This window comes from Colossoma macropomum, unplaced genomic scaffold (genome assembly GCF_904425465.1).
Source record: "Colossoma macropomum unplaced genomic scaffold, Colossoma_macropomum, whole genome shotgun sequence".
Classification (NCBI taxonomy): Eukaryota; Metazoa; Chordata; class Actinopteri; order Characiformes; family Serrasalmidae; genus Colossoma; species Colossoma macropomum.
This window is the reverse complement of record NW_023494806.1, coordinates 3409075-3427472: the sequence shown is the minus strand read 5'-3', so window position 1 is coordinate 3427472 and position 18398 is coordinate 3409075. Positions and strand designations below refer to the sequence as shown.

The 18398-nt window shown below is 39.7% G+C and overlaps 1 protein-coding gene across 1 annotated transcript in view; it reads left to right on the top strand.

Annotated features, from left to right (window-relative positions):
* Positions 1-18398, top strand: part of dnah10 (dynein axonemal heavy chain 10) — a 109071-nt gene that overhangs the window by 1364 nt on the left and 89309 nt on the right. Inside the window, 9 exon segments of the mRNA XM_036598948.1 lie at positions 1572-1688; positions 3110-3219; positions 5782-5890; positions 5988-6103; positions 10535-10757; positions 10944-11101; positions 12440-12670; positions 13919-14109; positions 16733-16931. Coding sequence (XP_036454841.1) covers positions 1572-1688; positions 3110-3219; positions 5782-5890; positions 5988-6103; positions 10535-10757; positions 10944-11101; positions 12440-12670; positions 13919-14109; positions 16733-16931 — 1454 coding nt within the window.

Sequence of the window (18398 nt, the reverse complement as noted above, 5' to 3'; positions counted from 1 at the left end):
AAAGTATTTGCCTTCAAATGTACTTAAGTATCAAAACTGAAAGTACTAAAAGATTAATTATGACTCTGATGTCATATTACCGTTTTTGTAACAAGACTCGCTTCATTAACTCATTCTAGGTGAAAATACTCCAGTGTCTCTCTTGGTAAACCAGTCTTTTAATAGAAGGTCATTAATTAGTGATGCTGATGTCTATTAAAATTATCATAAGCACAAAACACTGAAGGCAAACAGTTTCCATCAGGTAGAACTGAGCGGCTCTGAAATCACTTTTTACAAACCAGCAAAGTTTCAGTTTAAGATTTATTTGCAAGTTTAAGTTTAATAAAAACTTTAAACTCAGATTCACAAATGAGTTTCCTTTACTAAACTGCATCTGTAGGTCTCTGTTCATAAACATAAACTAGCCAAAACTAATTTACTATAAAATGAAATAATGTTTGTATAAATTCAGAATAAAGACACGTCAGTCACAACTGCGTATGAGTACATATTTCTATACTGTGGTCTGTTTACACAAAGTTAGGTTAGTTCATCATTTATGTTGAATAGACTCTCCCAAAATTTTACGCTGCTGCACTGACGTTGAACCGTGTGCTGCACTGGGTCGGTATGACAAACAGGTCAAAACAAGCTCAAAACAAAGTGACCGCTGTGCCCTGATTGGTGTTTTTGCTTCACTCTTCTTTCATTTTGACATGTTACGTTTTTATACACACATAAACCAAAAGGAACGACAGATTTGTCATAATGTAGTGGAGTAAAAAGTGAGATATTTGACTTTGAAATGTAGTGGAGTGAAAGTAAAAAGTAGCCCAAAATGGAAAAACTTCAGTAAAGTACAGATACACAAAAAACTACTTAAGTACAGTAACGAATTACATTGTATTTCATGTAATGTCTTTCTGTGAGGGAGCTTTTAGAGATGGACGTCTGGTTCCTATCACCACCACTGTGAACAGTTCTGACTCGGCAAGTTTCTCTAGAACGGAGCGTTTCACACCAAACCACTCTGAATGACTCTGTTTACATCTTAACCATTTAATTATGAACAGTCACTGGAGTTCCCCTTTAAATGGTTAAGATGTAGGCAAATCAGAACTGTTCACAGTGGTGGTGATAGGAACCAGACATCCACCTCTAAAAGCTCCCTCACAGAAAGTTACTACATGAAATGATATGAAGTCACTGCCTGATGCCTGAGACACTGTATTATGACAGTTTTGTGATAAGATTAAGGCATATTTTATATAACTCAGAAGGCACATGAAGGTGCAGTGGTTACTAAATAAAATGTAGTAAATAAAATAAAATGGTTAGTGATTAAATTGAAGACATTGTGACGTCTGGTTCCTATCACCACCACTGTAAAGAACTCTGAGTTGGTAAGTTTCTGTACAATTGGCCATTTCACATCAAACCACTCTGAATGGCTTTCAGTAATAGAACTATGTTGATTTTTGCATATTTCTCCTTGCTAAAGCATCTAAGGTCCTTTTCTCTTTTAGAAAGAATGTCCGGTCAAAGCCAGTGGTCTCAGTCATCCTCATACTTTCTTGTTGTTTCCTCAGATGTGCATAAAGGAGCTCCAGAGCCTGATGAGGATGAAGCTGAGGCAAACCAGTCCGCACTTTCCCACCCTAATGCTGAGACTCCTACCTCAGAGAGACAAAGGAGCTCTGCAGATAGTAAGATCCTACTAATGCGTGCATCCTTAAATGTCTCAAAGCCTTTAAATGTTTATAAACTTAATTTAAAAATGTAAAGTCACAAAAAGTCTGAAAATCTCTTATTTTTTTTTACTATTAGAGGCATTGAATTCTAAGGCCGTGTGTAAAACCTGGATTGAAATATAGTCATATAGTCAAATCCATAGATATACACACCTAGATGTGTATACCTAGATGGGTCCAGCCAGGCACGTCAACGGCGCCGCCATTCTGGGGAGGTCAGCATCGCTGCTGGACTGCATTCAGTACAATTACAGAGCGGCAGTTTAAGAAAGATACTGTCCGAAATTACACTATTTCAAAAATATTGCTCTCAGAAAGCAGGATAGGATTATATAACAGAGGGAACGCAGCGATCCACGCTCATGTCTGTGTGATGTTTGTGTAGATTTGGCCGTGTGGTTGGTGAAGCACAGAGAACCTGTTGATGTGATCGTTTTTCCTCTGGTTTTATATTAAATTTATATAATTTAATAGTCTATTCAGGGGGTCTTAACTTTATGTAGTAGTTATTTATTTACAATGATGGTTAAAGCTTTGTAGCTCAGTAGGTTATAGCATTCCTTAATCCGTGTAGATATTCATAATAGATAACGTTAGCACCTTCTTACACAAACCTGAAATTGGCTTCTTATTTGCCAGCTTGTTGTTGGAATTTTCCCGTTCCACTTTAAATGGTGCAGCTTCAGGCAGCAGACAGTGACTGCTGCACCATTTAAGGTGGAACGGGAAAACTCAAACAAGAAGACAACTATCTATATAGACAACTTCAGCTCCGTCCTTCTGTGTATTAAGATTAGAAGTGATTCACACATTGATGGATTTGCTGATTGTGTTCCCGTCAGAGCGCTAAACTCACTTCAGGTGCAGACTGAATACTTTCCTGCTGGTCCGGACGGCTAATTATCACGATCAGTTATTAAAGTAATAAAGCTACCGAGAGCAGATCCGTACAGCCTGGATTAATCTGTGTCTGAGGATTATAACGAAACAAATGTGGTGAAAATCGGTTGAGTAATAAGGAAGTTGTGGCTGATTTAATCCTGAGACTCATCGTCTCTCAGTACAAGTGAATTTGTTCACAAGTGGATCTTGACCTCTCCAACATGGCGGACGCGCAGACGTATCGCCTCACATAGAGAACAACAGACATCTAGGTGTGTTTATCTATGTTCAAATCCCAGAGGTTTGGATGAAGGAGTGTGACCAATAAGCTGAATTTTATACTTAATTTAGTATAACTAAGCAATCTAGCCGCAGAGGTGTAATGAAATGTGAAGTGTGTTAACAGTCATAAAAGGCATAAACCACACTGAATTTGAAAAACTGGGTCCTTCATTTTTTTTTTCATTGCTCCTCCTCTCTCTGTACGTCTAAAGAGAAAAGAAGAGGGCGTGAGTCTGCTGACAGGAGGGAGTCTCCACACCGTGTGGAGTCTGCAGCCGAGGGCAGCCCAGAAGCAGTGACCATGGAGGAGCTTCCTTCCACTGTAATGTGCCTTTGTTTTATACTCTATTGTTTTATGTGTTTAGTATCAGAGAACCCGTTTAAACCTGGACGTTTCATGCATTAGGATTATATTCAGTAGGTGTGTAATGATACACACATTTATCAGTCTAGTGGTGTGATTGAATAAATGAAGCGCTATGTACGATTTTTTTGGGTTAAAATTGATGGAGAAATTAAAGCAGGCTAAAATATGATGTGCACTGCTGCAAGTGACTCTACAAAGTATGAAATAATCATTTTATTATTTTTAGACCACGTCATGTGTCGTATTACGTATAACTTCACATGCCCAGGCTCAAAAAGAAGATCCGGCTCAATGTTTAGGACTCAAATGCAGAATCAACATGATTAAGATATGATGACAGTAGTAGATAATTCACTCACATCCTCAGAAGACGTTCCTTGAAGCACAACCCGTGCCACAAAGGTTACGTTCACACAGCAGGTAAAAGTGGCCCAAATCTGATTTTCTCACCAAATCCGATTTTTTTGTTTGGCTGTTCACATTATCTTTTAAATGTGATCTAAATGTGACATCAGTCTGAACAGATCAGCTAAACTGACCCACATGCGCAAAAGAACAATGCATCACATTGCTTTGATGCCGCAGCCCTTGTTCTCCTGCGGCCACGTTCAGCCATTTCTTTCGAAATCTATTCAAACACGGAGGGTTTTGGATAAGTCCCAAATGTTTATTAGGTCTCAGGAGCACAACATTATGACAAATGTTGAGTTGGATTGACGTGAAAACCGCATGAATTCCGATCTGGCTGTTCAGACTGAGTCACATTGCCGCAGATCGGATACGGATCGGATTTCAGTACCACTTATGAAAGCGTCTCAAATCGGAATTGAATTCAGTGTGTTTACCTGTTCACACTGACACACAGACACACATCTGTGTCACATACGGGCCACTTTTACCTGCTGTGTAAATGTAGCCAAAGTGTCGGTCTGCACGTTGCATGCAATTACACTTATCCACCAGAGAGGTCTCCAAATCCCCAAAATGTACATAATGCAGCTTTTAACCCCTCAATAATCCAGGTTTATATCATACTAAAGCTTATTATTCAGTAACTTCAGGGACTTCAATGCAAACTAATGGAGCTTTTCTTAGCTCCATAGAAGTGTGTAATAAAACTTTGGGCCAGCCTGCTAAGGGGTTAAGCTTCATATGAAATGCTAACATGTGAAAATGTTTGGATTCCTTGACATTTTGGGTTCAGGAATGTAATTTATTTTTTCTTTGACAGACAACCAAAACACAGGATGATAGGAGAAATCCAAGAGGGGTGGCAGCCTCACCACTTCAACATTTCCGAACGTGGTTGTCATAAAACGTCAAACTTTCTGTTGCAGCTTTTAGCTGACAAATCATTTTAACTCTGATTGCATCAAAGGTTTTTACAGTCATTGCAGTTTCCATGGAATCAAACAAGAAACACCACAGACAATTGGTTGTTGTGCTATGAGCTGATTTGCATATGACAGCAATCAGAGTTGCTTCCGAAAGTAAATGCATGTTGTTGAAAACTTTGCAGGATACAGTACACATACAAGCGGCCAGGTGAGATGACCAGGTGTAAATGGAATCAGAGAGACCATAAAAATAGATAGATAGATAGATAGATAGATAGATAAAGTATAAGAGAGTAGAAATAAAATAAAAGTTTATCTGTTTGCATATTTACATGGCTTATAAGACAGATTTGTTGTATTTACATGAGAGCAGGCACTGAATGGTGTGAGGTAACTAAAAGCGCAATGAGTATAAACACAACTAACTAATAGTTGCATCAATATTACAGTGTAAAGTGCTCAGTGAGAGTCATTACAGTAGTGGTTATGATGCACTGCACAGTGTGTATTAATAGGAGAGGAGATACGAGTGATGTGATAGGAGTGATGTGGTTCAGCTCAGTTCAGACAGCAGAGGATCAGTACCGCAGTAAGGAGACTCGCTGTAGAGCCGTCTTTAACACAGCGCAGCTGGAACAGTCTGCACTGAATGAGCTCCTCTGTTTATCCAGTGTAGCATGCAGGGGGTGTGAGGTGTTGCCCAAGGTGGCTGACAGCTTGTTGAGCATCCTCTGTTCTGCCACAACCTCCAGAGGGTCCAGCTTGACTCCTACAACAGAGCCAGCCTCCCTAAGAAGTTTGTTTATTTTGTTCAGAGCACTTTTGTTAATGCTGCTGCCCCAAAACACAACAGCATAGAGTAAAGCACTCCCTACAACAGACTGGTAGAGTCCATAGGAGCTTAGTGCTCACACCAAAAGACCTCAGCCTCCTCAGGAAGTAGAGACGGCTTTGGCCTCTTTTGTACACCGTGAGAGTGTTACAGCTCCAGTCTAACTTGTGGTCCAAGTGCACACCCAGATATTTGTAGGTCCCCACCACCTCCACATCAACTCCATCAATGGTGACTGGTGACAAGGCAGGTTTGGGCTGTGAAAGGACGCTGGAAGAATATGGGATTTGCCTCTGCTAATTTTTAACTTCCCAACTGTGAATATCTTGTTTCTTACCTTCTTCTCAGAGAACTGAGGTCCAAATTGTGTACCACGTGGAGCTGCATGTAGCAGTGAACTCTATTCCAGATAAGCCCATGAAGTCCAACATACTCTACTTCCTGAGGAACACCAAAGGTGGGTAGCGAAAATAATTAGGGTTATAGTGCTTTTATTAAAGTTTAACGTTTGCATGCAGTGATAACAACCGTCTACAACCCATTTTCTGTTTCAGAGACTATTGTAGAGCCGGTGGACATAAACGAGGCTAATGATCTCATGCCCAAGCTGCTGGAGATAGGCATGATCAATGGCCATTCCCTGCTGATGCTCAGGAACCTTCTCAAGCATGTGTGTAACAAAACGGAATAAAACACTAAAACAGTGCTACTTCACGGAAACTGCATACCCGAAGCCCTTCTTTAGTATTTTAGCCCTTGTGTGGTGTTGATGTGTTTGTTACTCAGTGGTCTGCTGGACCCACCGCATTATTGTTTTTTAAATCAATACAGTCATAACAATTTATATAAAAATACCAGATGTTTAAAACATCACAAGTGTCCAGCGTAGGGTTCTTCTTTAGCAGCTGTAGCCAGTCAGCAGCCTGTCCATGTTGTCCACATACACACCGAGACACACACACACTAACAGCAGGCCATGTAGGAGGAGAACAGAGTGAAGGACACAGCACCTCCACACTTTTACTCCCCGCAGGTTCACCCAACACCACATGTGTAATATAAATGTGTGGGGGGTGAACAGAGTGAAGACGCTGAAAATGGGTTATTTTATATGTTCTTCACAGAAAATGAGCAGAGGACAAGTATCTGAGGTTAAAATAATAATAAATTGCATCATTTTTTCTTTTGGTAAACATTGAAAATGGGTCCCACCGACCTGAACACCACACAAGGGTTAATGCAGGTATTTTAAAGGATAAAAATAAAACAGAAATAAAAGGGTTTGATGTGGTATGTAAGCAAGTTTTAAAATGTAATGTTCACTCCTAAGTCCAGGTCCGTCCAGTGCTATGAAAAATATTTGCCCCCTCCTGATTTTGTCTATTTTTGCATATTTGTCACTAACAGAGTGTTATACAGTATATAGTTATATGTCGCTGCTGTGTGAACAAAACCTCGTATCTCCATTTTTGTCGTTTTTCAGTATTTTACATCATTTGAAATTGAAGTTTCCCTTTACATTGTGTGTAAATTTCATGATGAATGGACCAAAAGAAACGGCCCAAAATGACTTGGAAAAAAGTCTGGTTCCATTGACTTACATTAAAAGTAAAGTGTGTTTTTTCCTTCTCCTGTAAAGTTACCATTTTGGAGATACAAGGTTTTGTTCTGACAGCAGTCTCCATGTATATATATATATATATATATATATATATATATATATATACATGGAGACAATGAGGACACACAGTTTTAAATGAGCGTTTTATTTATTGAAGAAAACATTTCGCAGCACCTTTATCATCCATGGTGAAAAAGTAATGCCCCCCCTAAAATAAATGGTTGTGCCACCGTTAGAGGGCCACTGCGTCTAAACCCTTCCTATAACCGGAGATCACTCTTTCACATCTCTGTGACTGTGACACTCCAAAACATCAGTTTGGTTTATTCTCAGCCATTCAGAGGTGAATTTGTTCTGGTGCTGTGGACCACTGTTGACCGTTTCTACATAACCCAGTTGCACTTGAGGAACATTATTCCAAGGCTTGGGGGTCATCAGGGTGTTTTTTGGTGAATGTGAGGTGAGCCTTTGTGTTGCTCTTGCTTAGCAGTGGTTTTACCTCACAACTCTCCCATGGATATCAGTTTGCCCAGTGTCTTACTCACAGTGGAATCATCTGTACTAGCAAAATTTACATCTGTCTGGGTTCCTTTGTGGCATCCTAGATAAGACGTCGCTGTGCTTGTGGAGGAAGAAGATTCACCACTGCTACACACTTAAAAAAAGATGGTTCTTCAAGGGTTCTTTACCAAAGAAAATGGTTTTATATAGAACCATGAACACTTAAAGAAACATTTGCATGAATAAAGGGTTTTTTGCATAATGAAAGGGTTCTTCAGACTGATAGAGAATGTGTTGTATATGGTTCTGTATAGAACCTTTTTTGAAAAGGGTTCTATATAGCACCAAAATAGGTTTTTTCTATTGTGACAGGCTTGACATCGTAAACCTGTTTGGTGCTATACAGAACCCTTTTCAAAATAAAAGACCCATCTTCATCACATTCTGCGTCAATCTGAAGAACACATTCACGATGCAAAGAACCCTTTAATGATGCAAAGAGTTGAGTGTTCATGGTTCTGTATAGAGATATTTTATTTACTAAAGAAGCCTTGAAGAACCATCTTTTTAGATTTTGCCGATATTTGGTTTTGTGACCCTTTCCACTCTCATATATATAATAATATATAATTAATAGCTCTCTTTCTAATTTCTTCTGGAATTTCTGTTGATTGTCTATTTTATTGATACCAGTAATCAGCTAAAATTGGTTAGTAGGTCGGTTGAGCAATTTCTTTTTCACAATTTGATAACTTTTTTCTTTCAATAAATGAAATAATCATTCAAAAACTGCATTTTGTGTTCACTCATGATTTTGTCTTTTATGAATTTTGTTTAAAGATGCAAATTTGAAGAAACAAATGCAACAATAGAAGAAATCAGGAGGGACAAATATGAGAGGGGCAAATACTTATTCACAGCATTTCATATGAAAACTGAACTGCAAAACAAGTTGTTTTGAATTGTTTTTGTGACACGTTTTCATACATCTGTCTAGTCAGTCTATAGCGGTTTAGCTCCACCCACTCACACTGAAGTTGTAAGTAGTGTTTCAGTCCAGGCTGCTTTTTTTAACTGAGACCCAATACAAGGCAGCCAATCAAAACAGAGCTCATTTAGATATATATGTCTTAAAGGCACAGAGACAAAAACAGCCTGTTTAATTCTTAGGGATAAAGAGGCTGGAAAATGATGCAGCGTTTCTGAGGATACTCAAAAAGACTTATAAAGTCTGACAAAAATGTCTGAAAATATCTTTTGTTTTACTATTTTAGGTATTCAAGTCTAAAACGATGACTAAAGTCTGTGTTGATGAGTCATGATGTGTATTAAATTACTTGAGAACAGCCAACATCCAAAAATGCCCAGCCGACATCTGTCCTGTGGTCAGAAATTGACCATTGATGAAGACCTAGAGCACGACAGAACTGCAGAAACTGCAGAAAGATTATGATTGGATTATTGAGTGCACTCAATTTTTGATGTTCAATAAAATAGACATTAATGAGTGCAGTATTTAAGCTTATACAACAGTTAGTTCCGGCCACGCAAGCTGATTGGTTGAGAGGCGTTCTAACTGTGCTGTTATTTCTCCATAACATCACGTTTTTTTCACGAACACTGTATCACTCTGCTGAGACGCCGTTGCTAAGCAACGACTTTGACAGCTGTAGGAGACGCTCAAGACATTTGAACGTTTTTACTTCTCACCTTGCCACAAACAAAATGGACGCTTTTAAGATCACATTTGACCGACAGCCGATTTGGTCAGACTCTGAAGATGAGACGACACTAAATTCCCAAACTGTCATCACCACTGAGCAGCTTTTCAGTCGGCAGCTGTGACAGAAGAACAGCTAAACAACCTGGAATCAGCCAGAAATGAACCCAACACCATTCGCCAAACTAAATGGGCTGTAAGAAGCTTTACAGACTGGCTGGAACAAAACAACATTAATACTGATCTGGCAAAAACTGACAAAACTGAGCTAAACTTGATATTGCGGCAGTTTTATGGCTCAGTCTGAACTTCAAAAGGCGAGGCTTACAGCAGACTGTGCAGCGAGTGGGCGGAGTTCGTTACTCTGACGTAGCAACAAGCTGCTCGTTAAGGAACTATAATTTATTGGAAGGAAAAGTGAACATTAAAACATTAAACGCCGCGTTCACGGCCCAGTTTATTAATTTATTACTTTATTTATTTGTACAAAAGCAATAGAACACTCGAGGTTGTGTGTTATCGTGATGCTACTTCGCGATAACACACTCCCTCTCGTGTTCTATTGCTTAAGTGTGCTGTTTGCAGTGTAAATGGCAGCATTTTTCCTTTGTTAAGGTCATAATAAGTATTAAAAGCATTGAATGTGATTGTAATAATTGTAGCTGTCCTGTGGTCATGTACAAATGAAGTACACTCTTAGAGAGAGGGTTCTTCAAGGGTTCTTTGATAAAGACAGTGGTTCTGAACACTGAACCCTTTGCATACTTCTTTGAATGGTGAAATCGTTCTTCAAAATTGATGGAGAATGTGTCGTACATGGTTTTATACAGAACCTTTTTGAAAAGGGTTATATAGAGCACCAAAAAGGGTTCTTCTATTGTTACAAGCTTGACATTGTAACTATAGCCAGAACCCTTTTTGCTGCTATATAGAACCATTTTCAAAAATATACAGCACATCCTTCATCAATCTGAAGAACAATTTCACCACGCAAAGAACCATTTAAGTATACAAAGGGTTCTTAGAGTGTTCAAGGTTCCATATAAAGCTGCTGTCCTCACTAGAGAACCCTTAAAGAACCATCTTTTTTAAGAGTGTATTACTGTTTTGGTACATAAAACAACACACAGGCAGAAAAAAAATAAAATACAAGGAAAGCGTAGGACACGACCCCTTTAAATAATGAACTAAGTGCTTCTTTCTAATCACTTAAGTGTCATTCACTTAATCTCAGTCATTTGCTTCTGCTCTCCCTGCAGGTGTATATCCCCATGCTGTCGGTGAACCAGCTGAAGCTCACTGACGGAGGCTACCAGCAGGAGACGCCAGGCTCTGAGGCACGAGATGCGGGCGGTGAGCCGAAGCCTGAAGGCCAGCAGCCGCCGGCGGAGTCGCGTGGGGCGCTCATGATCCGAGACGAGCTCCTCAACAGCACTCACAAGTTCCTGGGCCACATAGACAGGACCCTGCAGCAGCTGGAGGGTGTGTTTAAGTACCTCTGAGTTAGTAGTTAGAAACAAATCATAGTCGTTCCACTATCGGCCGATACGCAAGGTTTCAATAATGGGATTGTTATCATAAAAAAAAACAGATGTTGTGCTTTCTCTACCTTACATGAACTATAAGTCTTTCTGTAGAATCATATACATCCTCAACGCTCTGCCTTAGGTGAAATTAAACTACATATCCCAGAACTGGACCTGGAACCGGATGTGGAGACACTGTTGGCTAATCAGGAGGTGGTGGAGAAGCTGGAGCAATGTGTGATGAACTGGCAGACGCAAATCACCATCGTCATTGAGGAGCAGCAGAAGAAGAAACCACAGGTCTGTGCAGTGCAGAGAGATCAAAAATACAGTAGATACGTTTTAATAGTTTTACACCCCTTCTTCACACACACATCCACTATAGAGAACAAACTTAAATGTGGTATTTTTCTGAAAATTTTGGTGCAGAAGTTCTGTTTTTTGCTGCGTTTAACAAATTGGACAAAAATAAAACCACTGAATGTTAACTTAACCAAATAAACAGTGCATTATGGAAAAAAATGTGGTCTGTGCAAAAGTTATGGCACATTTTGTATTTGAACACATTTTATTTTATGTTTAATTTTTTCTAAAGTGTCAAACATAGCAAAAAAATAGAAATTGTGCACAAAAATGTACAGAACATTTACAGAAAAATACCTAATTTATATGTGTTCTCTGTAGACAATAAGTTAATTTGCATTACATACATTTACATTTACAGCATTAGCATAGTTGGTTAGGATAGTTGAAACAAAAGATGAGCGAGGAATGGAGTGCAGGTTGCGTCGAGTAGAAGAGCATGAAGGGGTGGAATGGACAGGAGTTGCAGGGAGGGAGAGTGTGAAAGATAGAAAGTGGTGATCAGAGCGGTGAAGTAGAGTTACTGTCACATCCAGCGCAGAGGTAGGTCTGCTGAATATCAGGTCCAGAGTGTTGCCTGCTCTGTGCGTCGGAGGAGTCTGGTTGAGGGTGAGGTCAAAGGACGATAGCAGTGGTAACAGGCTGAATGACAGCAGCTTGTCACCCAGGTTGAAGTCACCCGAAATTGTGAGTGGGGTTCCAGTAAATGGGGAAGAATAAACTCATCACTGAAGTTGTCTAGAGGAGAGGGAGGACGATAAAGGACAATGATGTGAAGTTTAGTGGGTGATACAGTGACAGCATGGTACTCAAAGGAGGAAACTGAAAGATGAGAAAAAGCAAGTGGAGTGAAACGCCACTTTCTGGACAAAAGCAAACCTGTGCCGTCACCCCTGCCAGACTGTCTCAGAGAATGGGAAGTGAAAGGCAGAGGACAGGGTTGCTGGAGTCGCTGAGTTCTTGGGGGTGATCCAGGTCTCCGTCAACACCGAAAAGTGCAGTGAATGGAAGGATGCTAGGGCTGAAATGAAGTCTGCCTTCTGCACAGCGGATTGGCAGTTCCAGAGCCCACCTGCCACCCTGATGTTCAGACTTTTGCATACAGCCATATATATCCTGTATTATTTGTGTGTTTTAAAATAGCTTTTCTTTATTCTCTTGAAATAATAAGTCAGTAATATTATCTTTATTCTAATCAGTGTTGGTGTTTCTCAACAAAAATAACTCGTTATAAATGAGCGGCAACTCAATAACTCAGTCTCTACTGGCTCTAAGGGTCCCGGTCCAATGGCAGAGATTGATTTCTGGCGTGAGCGTGCAGCCGTACTGAGCGCTCTGAGTGAGCAACTCAAGCTGCCTGTGGTGAAAAAGATCCTGGAGGCGATGACCCGGGCTGACCCTGTCACTCTACAGAACCTGGACCTGACCGTAGCGGAGCTCAGCAAGTACCACGTGGAGTCCGTGGATAATGTGCGCTTCCTTGGCACTCTGGAGAGGCACTTTAAGGTGAGCTGGAGTTTCTGCTGCATGTACTGTAACAGCAGTCGTCTGCAATTTCACTTCAGTTCACTTCATTATAGCCAGTGCTGTGAATTAAAGGGCCCATATTCTACATTTTTGTCTTATATACAGGGTGATTCAAAAAGATTAATCTTATTTCAAAATGATTTATTTCTCTTGTAAATCATTACAGATCAATGCAGTGAACTGTAAATGGTTTAAATGAGCGTAAAGTTTATTATGTAATTTTACAAGGTCTCAGTATGAACCTCCTCCAGCTGTACAGACAACATCAACACCATAGTCAAACTCATCCCATACTGGATTGAGCATGTCGGGTGTCGCTGCACTCACAGCTCTTGCAGTGCGATTTCGGAGATCATCCAGTGTTGTGGAACCAACGATGAACACTCTGAGCTGTTGGAGCTTCACTGCCCACGAAAATCACACTGCACAGTTATGACGGATTCACTCTTATTGAAGTGGAGAACGCAGAACGCTTTCTGCTCAGGGGTCTCCATCTCCTCTCAGACTGAAGGGAGCCATCTTCCACTGACAATCAGAAACTCTATGACCCCCTCTTTCAATTTGTATGTGATTGGTTCCTAGGCGCCTCACGGTTGGAAAAATATGGCGCTTTAAAATCGGATGGTTCTTTTTCGAATCACCCTGTATATCAGCTCTTTGAGTCTTCAGTGCGTCTCTCTTTACCTTTATTCCAGCTTCCATTCTTTTCAGGAGACTCACTTTCAGTTTCTCAAAGAAATCTGCAGACAAACCTCCACAGTTCGTTGTTCTGTAATGATTTATAAGTGAAATAAATCATTTTGAAATCGAATTAATCTTTTTTGAATCACCCTCTATTTAGTTATTGAGGCGTCTGTGTAATTTTCTGTTAAATATGTTTTCTTTTCACCAGACACTGAAAAAAAAATAACTTAATGTACTTAACGGCTGTTTTGAATGGAAATTGCATAATTAAGGGTGGTCTCTGACTTTTGCACAGTACTGGGTATAAACAGCATGTTTAACTTTAACTGTGTATGTATGGTGCATCAAACTCTTAATTCACTTTCGTGATATGAGCCCTTTAAGAAATAGATAGGAACATACACTTCATCTTAAGAGAAGAGGCAGTAACACACACACACGATGACTTCATTAGACCACCTTATTCAGCACCTGACACCATATCTGTCTAAGCTTCCCATTGCAGTATGACTTCAACTGTGTTCTGCTTGTATCGCACTCCAGAACCTGGCCACAGGAGTGAATTTTAGTGTGATCCTGGACACCATCCCTCAGATGATGAACGGGCTGCGGATGGTGTGGATCATTTCCAGCCACTACAACACGGATGAGCGCATGGTCCCGCTGATGGAGCGCATTGCCTGGGAGTTGGCCGAACGCGTCACTCGCGTCGTCAACGTTCGTGTGCTTTTCAAGTGAGTCGAAACTATAACACAGCCTGTTACGCTTCACAATATCATATGTTCCAAATTAAACAACAAAAAAAAAAACGTAGAATCCAGCATGTCCTGGATGGCCCACTAGATGCATGAAGGCTTTAGATTCATAAAGAAAACACAGTGTAGATAGTTAAAGAGGAATTCCACTGATTTTTCTGCATAATTTAATGGTTGAGATGTAAACAGAGTCATTCAGAGTGGTTTGGTGTGAAACGCTCCGTTCTAGAGAAACTCCAAGTCAGAACTGTTCACAGTGGTGGTGATAGGAACCAGACGTCCACCTTTAAAAGCTCCGTCACAAAAAGTTACTACGTGAAATGGTTATGAATTCACTGCGAGACACTGTGTTATGATAGTTTGGAGAAGGTTTTTTATCTAAAACATTCTATTTTTAAGTTAATTCATGGCCGAGATGCACATGCAGGGCGTCGAGAGAAAGTCAAGTCAAGTCAAGTCAAATTTATTTATATAGCGCCTTTTACAACAGATGTTGTCACAAAGCAGCTTTACAGAGAATCCGGGTCCCCCAGTGAACAAGCCTTGGCGACAGTGGCAAGGAAAAACTTCCTCAAAAGGAGGAAGAAACCTTGAGAGGAACCAGACTCAAAAGGGGAACCCATCCTCCTCTGGTCGACACCGGATAACAGCACAGACACAAAACAGTATAAGTGGATACAGTTTTACACCACTGTGCAGTGCGCCGGCCACATCTCAGGTCAGACCCTCTTAGGACAGGCAGCCGCTCAGCTCAGGGAAAGAGAGGGGGAGGGGGGGGATGAGAGGGACATAGTTAGGAAAACAAATTAACCAAAGGCTCGACTAAACAGGTAAGTTTTTAGCCTAGACTTAAAGATGGAGGCTGTGTCTGAGTCCCGAACACAGACTGGTGGGCTATTCCAAAGCTGGGGGGCGTTGTATGAAAAGGCTCCTCCCCCTGACGTAACTTTATTTATTCTGGGTACTAATAATGAGCAGCACCTTGTGATCTAAGTGGGCGTGTCAGTTGATAATAGGAAAAAAGGTCACTGAGGTACTGAGGATCAAGGCCATTCAGAGCTTTATACGTCAGTAGAAGAATCTTGTACTCAATGCGGAATTTAACTGGCAACCAATGTAAGGTACACAAAACTGGGCTAATGTGGTCGAATTTCCTGGTTTTGCTGAGAACTCTGGCTGCAGCGTTCTGGACTAACTGAAGCTTGTTAAGGTTTTGGCTGGAACAACCAGAAAGCAGAGCGTTACAGTAATCTAACCTGGACGTAATGAAGGCGTGAACTAACGTTTCTGCATCCTGTAGCGACAGTGCATTTCTTAATTTAGCGATGTTACGCAGGTGGAGGAAAGCTATTCTGGTAATAAAAAACTGTCCCCAGAGAAAAATACCTTTTCAGACGTACCACTGTTTTAACGTCATCACCAATACAGATGAAAACTCAGAAGACTCGTGTAGGTTCACTGGTGGTTTTGTTAATAAATGAAGTGGCTGTATTTGCGTTCATCATTAAATTCGCCATCGTTGTAAAGAAATCTGAGTTAGTACGTTTTTTTACATTGATATGTTTTATAATTATAGTAGTCTAGTTTTTAATTATTTTTGCATGCTTCACTGGTACACAGGACATGACAGTTAAGGGCTGTGTGAGTGTGATTTACAGGGTGAAACTGTTGAAATTGTTTTTAAAGAGCAGTTTAAAATCCTTAAAATACTAGTACGTTATAGGTTCCTGAAAAACAGAACTAAACTGTGAATCAAGTTATATCAGCTCTTTAAGACATTATTTTGGTATCAAGTAGAAGCACTTAGGAAGCATGGGTAACATTAACTTTATTAATGCTTATTAATCTTAAATATCAAGTTTCAAACTTAAATATGACGCTAGTTAAATACAGTCGTGTGCAAGTTTTCTACATGTTTTAGTACACACTTATTTACACCCTTTATTTGAGTTTAACATATTAGAATAAATAAAACATAAAGTATGCAATGTGCCCAAACTTTTGACCTCATTTTATGTTGGTTTTTTTTTTTACAATATGCTAAATTAATCAAATAAACAGTAATTGTGCACATTTTAATGCACCATTGCTGTTTATTTGCTGGATGTAACATATTTGGTGAAACTTAAACATAAAATGTGGCATATTTTATATTTACATTTTATTTTTTATATAAATGCAATATAAATATTATATAAATGGAATTATTATTATTATTATTATTATTATATAGAATTTAAATAGAATAAAAATAAATAGCAAATAACTAGAAATGGTGCATAAAAATGTGCAAATGTCAAAATACCAGATTTATATTTATTCCCTGAAGAGGATGTGTTATCTTTTTTACATGTCATTTTACAGAGGGTGACCTGTATATGACTGTATTGCAGTATTGGATATTATCAGTATCACCCAGCAGTACTATAGAATTTGTTTATCCATATAAAGTGGGGTCGGCCTTTGAAAGCTTAATGAAATAATGTGAATGAGGAGACATTTTAGAAGCTTACCAATCATCACACAGCACAACAGTCCAAGATTTGAGTTTGTGTTTGTTTGTTGGAGAATCTCAAATCTCTTGTCATCGTCACTACTATAGGGACAAGAGGGAGGTGGCCAAGGCCAAAGCACTGGATGGCAAGCAGGTTCTGGACCAGTGGAAGACCTGCTACTTTGATGTTCGAACCAGGATCGAAACGTCAGGCAGGGATCCACGCTGGGAGTTTGACCGCAAAAAGCTCTTTGAGAAGACAGACTACATGGCTTCAATCTGTCAGGACCTCTACAACATCCTTCAGGTTGCCGTCGCCTGCATGAATCATAAGTTCACTTGGATTTAGAATGTTTTCGAAGGCACATATCATGAAACATTCATTTTCCTCACTTTTTAATGAAAATATTTTAGAAGCTTTTTAAAAAACTGGCAAAATTTCAAAACATACAGTCCGTATATGGAAACTAAGCTTACATTGCTTTTTGTGATGCCACATCGGGAACCGTGGGCTGTATTACAGAAACTTCCTGTCTTTTTGTCTTAACTTAAGATCTGCGAAGAGCAGATGAGATTTTTCTCAAATTCGTATTACAGAAGCAAATCTTATCTTAATTTAGAAATCTTATCTTGTCTTACAGCATCTTTTCTTATCTCAAGTTAAGAAATCTTAACTTACTCGATTAAAGTCGACAATCAACTGTCAAGTCTGTTACCGAGCAATCGACCATACGCGCACAGCTGAAACATAAACACATCAAAGTAATCAAGCTTGTTAGCCAGACAGCTACTGATTTAAAAGGTCAAACAAACTAAAGCGCGATAAACTGAAAGTTAGGAATACTGTGAGAGCGCCCCCTGCTGTTTATCAGAGCGCCTCCTGCTGTTTATCAGAGCGTCGCTGTTCTCCAGTTTCAGTCTCCATTTCCCAAACGCTTTAGCCGAGCGCGCTAATGTTATTCCTCCTAATAAACAGACACACGTTCAGCTCCGTCTCCTCATTATTCACCACCATCACTGTAATATTTCATCATCAACATTAACACACGAAGGTAATCAGAGTGACGGTGGAGATCGAGTCTGCAGCGTCTGAGATTTTTAAAACCCTGTTAGAAAAAAAAAACCCTCATAAGTCAAATCACCGTTTCAGTGTAGATAAATGTAATGTATTTAGCCAGTTACAGTGAACTGAGCTGCCTAAAACAGTAGAATCAGACGGTTAAAGCAGAAGTTAGGACCCTGTTGGGGTTTATCCTAAAGTTAGGACAGCATTTAGGAGATTTAGTCTAGTTAGGATGTTCCTGTAACACTGTTTTCTTATCTGGAGTTAATGATGAGATTATGAACCTAAGAACTGTTGTTCTGTAAGAGATTCTGTCCTGAATTCAGTCCTGACTGAAGTCGTCATGGTGACTAAACAGATAAGATAAGATTTCAGAATTAAGAAGTTTCTGTAATACGGCCGCATGCTCCTGAAAAACGAGCATCGTTGTAGCAATCTGAAAACACATTTAGACTGTCAGTTGTTTTGTATAATAGTAATTATATGTTGATCTGCCATTGTTTAGTATGTTTATATGTTATTAGTCATATCATTAGTCTATCATTGTTTGAAGGGGAATTCCACCAACTCTTCAAATTTCTGTGCATGCAAATGGTTGAAATTTAAACAAAGGCCCAATCCCATTTCTTCTTTTTACCCCTTGTTTTCGAGTGTCACCCTCACCCCTTTGGAACTGAGTTACAGGGTAGTGGTTGAAATCTTGCCCTACGA